The sequence below is a fragment of the Puntigrus tetrazona genome, chromosome 12, assembly GCF_018831695.1.
Source record: "Puntigrus tetrazona isolate hp1 chromosome 12, ASM1883169v1, whole genome shotgun sequence".
NCBI classification, from domain to species: Eukaryota; Metazoa; Chordata; class Actinopteri; order Cypriniformes; family Cyprinidae; genus Puntigrus; species Puntigrus tetrazona.
In genome coordinates this window covers 10496387-10500999 of record NC_056710.1, presented here as the reverse complement: position 1 = coordinate 10500999, position 4613 = coordinate 10496387, and the positions used below count along the sequence as shown (strand labels likewise).

Below are 4613 nucleotides of genomic sequence, written 5' to 3'. Positions count from 1 at the left end.
TTTGGCTGGAAAAATTTCATTATAGATGTGAGATGAGCGCAAATAGCTGATAAATTTGGTCTTTAAAATTATCTGGTCTTTCAAAGCCTGGTCTAAAAGGCATTTTGTTACTAGATAACGCTTTGTGTTCAAAGAATTCAAATGTTTGAGAACCGAAACACAAACTTTCAAGTTTAAGTCCTTGGTAATAGGGTTGTGTATCATCTGAATTGTATCTTTTTTTTGTTCTGATTCTTATTGGATTCCCAGTTTGAATTCCAGTGTGGTTAATTAAATGTCAAACATATTTATTCTGTGCCTCTTTTTGCAAAACATTTAATTGCAAAAGCAAAAACAGCAGGCTGCATAAAAACTTTGACTCAATTAAGAGATGTTTGTGTGCAAAATAGAGCTGCACGACTGGATAAATTAGAATTTTTTGCATTTATTTATTTGATTTTTGTAAATGGAGGTTGCAGTTCTCTTACAATTCAAGACAAATATTAAACGACTAAATAAAATTTATGAACGGAATATACCATGAGCCCGCTCAAGATTTACTTGCTTCATTATTACTGGACGAATCATGTTTTTAAAGAGTCTCTTGAATTAATGATTCAAAGACCAGGGGCTGCTCAAGCTCCAAAAATGTCCATAACAGCACCATAAATCATCATAAAGGTGGTCCATATGACTCTGCACTGCATTCATATTAATTTGATAGCTTTTGTGAGGGACGAATTGATATATTTTGGAAAAATCCTGCTTTGGTTACCATTAACTTTCACTGGAAGGAGAAAATCTGCTTGGGCGTTGCAGTATAAACAACTTTTGTGTTCAGTCATGCAGGTTTCTAAAACATTTTTTGGGTAAACTGCTTTAAGTCTATCTTATACCACAGTGAACATGAGCTTTGAATTTGTCTCTCTTTCCAGGTCTTCGGCTAAATGAATCCTCTTGATCAAGAGATCGGTCATGGTTTCTGTATGGTACTAAATGGTGCCAGCTGTGGAGAGAAGGTGAACTTTTGAGTGTTTTGTGTGTTTGAACTGCCTCGAAACCAAACCCCACCGCTTGGCCCTTAGTGACGCTTCCACACATCTGGCCCACTACTCACATTCTTTGTCTTTTTTGAAGGATGCTGCTCAATGGAAAAAGCCCACCATGTCAGATGCACTATTATGTTTAAGAACTAAGAACTGGATTTGGTAGGTTCTAAGGTCCCGGCAATCGTTTGTTGTGTGTTTCATGATCATCATTCAAACAGCATTGAAAATCGGAGGATACAGTCTTCTTTATCATTCATCTAAATTTAACTTACGCACACTGATCCTATTGCACAAAAGCTACGATGTCTTCAATGGAACTGCGTGGAATGTTAATTGAAATCAGCCATCCGTTTAAACGAAAGGGCAAAGAAAGTTTCACTAGACATTAAATCCATAGTATAAATAAATCATCAGAGATCAAACACTTTGAGCGCTGACAGATATTTCGGCTTTCAGACTTTTTTTAACAGTTCCACCTGAACTGTTGAATTATTGGCCTTGGGCGAGAAAGCATCAAGCTCAGAGCTCAGCCTACATAGTTAAAGTCTAGTCATACTACGTAGCAGGCGAAAAACTGTATGTGAAAAAAGTAGTGCGTTCAAATTAAAATTATTCATAAAAGGTGACCTTACCACTTCTGAAAATATCCTCAAACATACAACCAATGGACTTTACCATCCACTAATGCCATGGGAGAGGATTTGTGAATAGCAATGAAGCAACACAACTGACGCAGTAGGTCACAAGACAACATGACAAATCTGGTACATCCAGATTAGTACATTCAGATACATCAAAGTAGTACCAATTCACACAGCATGAGACTTTGCGCACAGCTTTTGCCTTTCTGGTCACAAGTTTTAAACCTCCGGATACTAACTCTTCAAGACTAGACTACCTCTGGGAAGAAGTGTTCAGGAGATGCATGGCAACTTAAGATTTTCTTTCACGATCACTTTCAACAACATGGTTAAAAGGGAGTAAGGAAAAATTTCAGATTGCCGTTGCATTCCTATCTGCTTCGCATGTTTAGCTTTCCTATGAGAGACGCTAATGTGTACTCACCTGTTGAGTTTGGCAGTGGCTTAGTGATTAATGAGAAAAATCTGCAATCTATCACTCACACTCATGCTTATATTGACTTTCTTCGTTCTGTGGAACGTTAAAGAGGATTAAAGAGAATTTGGGGACAGACAGCTTTTCACTGCATCTTTTTTTTTTTTTTTTTTTTNGCAGAAGGACGTAGGCAAATACAGGGGAACTGAAGTAAATGAATGATGACAAATTACATTTCTGGATGAACTCTGGCGTTAAATCACATGCATATAATGGCAAAAAGTCTCAGAACGCATCTGAACAGGCCACCGTGTACTTTGCCTGAATCGATCGAGTTACTATTGCTAATGAAAAGGCCTCAGGCCAATAAGAGAGGAATGAGTTAACCCTACCTGACCCGCAGTGTCATACAGCCCCAGCAGGTACTGTTTTCCCCCAACCGTCACACTCACTGAAAAAAAAAAAAAGAAAAAAAAAAAAANNNTTATCCTACACGATTAAACACATTAGGATTTAGATTAAGAAAGGCTGTTGGTCACGTTTTAGTCATTTCTGAAAATGGGAAATAATGCAAATTTGTATTTATGATCAAGCAAAACAGCCTATGCGGGTAGGCTACTCAATTTAGTTTTATTTACTCCCGTGACAGATAGATGCAGATGCGTTTATTTCTGATCAAAGTTCTCGACCAGATTTTATTTACTTTCGATCGGGAAAGCGAATGAATGGGGTTTCGTTCTGACCAGGCGAAAGGGAGACGAATCGTGCCACAAGGATGCTGATGTGCACCAGTTGCATCCTCAGCCCACAGGTGGTTTCCATTATAGAAACACGAGCGCGATACAATGCAAGTCACTCCGAGGTCTCGCAAAAACCGCTAAACGAATGTTAAATACGTTTATACGTCAAAACAGACAGAGAAATATCGATTCGTACTCATTATGTCGCAGCATCACGCCGGCATATTTACCTGCATAATGATCAAAGACAGTGGGCACATATTCCTCTGGAAACGCGTCGTTGGCATAGCTCATCAACAGACAAGTTTTTCCAACGGCGCCGTCGCCGACGACCACGCATTTCAACATGATGCTGCCGGTTCCGTTTGCCATGACGATAATAAAACACTTGAATTCACCATCTTCAGCTATCAGAGATATATCCCTCGTTAGTAAAGCTCCCTTCAGGCGTCACCTCCACCAGCAGCAGCAGCGCCGCGCTCGGGCAGCAAAAACAGCTGAAATGCCATTTCCTCCACCCCGTTTCCCAAATTTGCCACTGACTGAGGTTTTCCCCTCTCAACACTGGCACACGCCGAGCGCGTGCCGCTTCTGACGAGACGGGAGCGAGCGACAAACTTTGCGTCGTCAAGACGACAACCTAAAAGCCGCGTGCTCAACACCCTACGCCCTCACCGCTGTCCCACTTTCCCTACTTTCCAACCCCGGTATCACCTCCTCTGACTCTTGAGCCCAACACGGATTGACTTGCGACATAGGCGGGGTAATAACTCCGGATCAAGGGATCGAGTATAAAGATTGCCTGTCGTTGTTTTTGTGTATGAATCAACCGACCATTGAACGAACACCAGCTAGTATCTTGTGGATATGAGTCAGACAAAGACTAATTAACCATTAAAAGAGCGTGAACAGAAAAGCACATCGGAGCAATGTATTCTTACTATTTTGTTAAATAACATAACATGTATAAAACGTATATTGGCTCAGATAATACATTTGCAGTAATAAAAGATTCGCTTTTTAATAGTGATTATCAGAAATTAGGTCCAATCACTCACAGTTTATTCCAATGTCTGTCTTTTACTATGCAAACTCGTTTAAGGCTTATATGATTGCGTTTTAGATTAAATATGATATAAACTGTTTTTATTATCCGCTGTAATAACCTTACAGTTGTTTTGATGCATTATGTTATAACAATAGATTCACATGACAGCAGTTCTTTAACGAAACCAGGACTGTCTGACCATAATTTGCTNTTATCACACCGAGCTTTATTAGCTGGAAGTTAGTATTCCTCTTTATAAGTTCATAACGTGTTGGTATCACTGGAGTCATATTGTTCGTTTGCGCACTTTGTAGACGATCCCTAACACCTGATCGCAGTCCAATCAGCTGGAAGCGGGCAGGCTGGTCAAGGATGCGCTGCTGTATCACTTTTGACAGCTACTGCAGGAGTCACGTGACCAAACAATTACCTCATACCTTGCGAGCGCGTGTGTGCGTCCGTGCTCTGTGTGTATGGATTCGTGTGGGCGCGCACCAATAAAACGGTGTGGTGCAGGCGCGCCCATTCGCTTTGACATCACTGTGTCTGTGCAGATTTTCCTGTCAGATTACTTAGTAACATTTACATTTTGTGTGTGTGTTGAAAATGCATGGAGGATAAATGAAAGAAAATAGTCTACCATAAAAATCTGGTAATATTTACAATTTCTTTAGCAATTAAAGAACAAGATTTTGCAATGGTTCCCTGGTAATAAAGGATTTGGTCACCAAAAAAAAAAAA

General features: G+C 40.0%; 1 protein-coding gene across 1 annotated transcript; it reads right to left on the bottom strand.

The window, feature by feature from the left end:
• Nucleotides 1–2359: 2359 nt before the first annotated feature.
• LOC122355633 (rho-related GTP-binding protein RhoQ-like) lies at nt 2360–3575 on the bottom strand. The gene is made up of 2 exons (XM_043254143.1): nt 3055–3575; nt 2360–2535 (listed from the first exon to the last, which is right to left on the bottom strand). Exons 1-2 carry the CDS (start codon nt 3194–3196, stop codon nt 2429–2431), a joined length of 249 nt encoding a protein of 82 aa, XP_043110078.1. The 5' UTR covers nt 3197–3575; the 3' UTR covers nt 2360–2428.
• Between the last annotated feature and the right edge of the window lie 1038 nt (nt 3576–4613).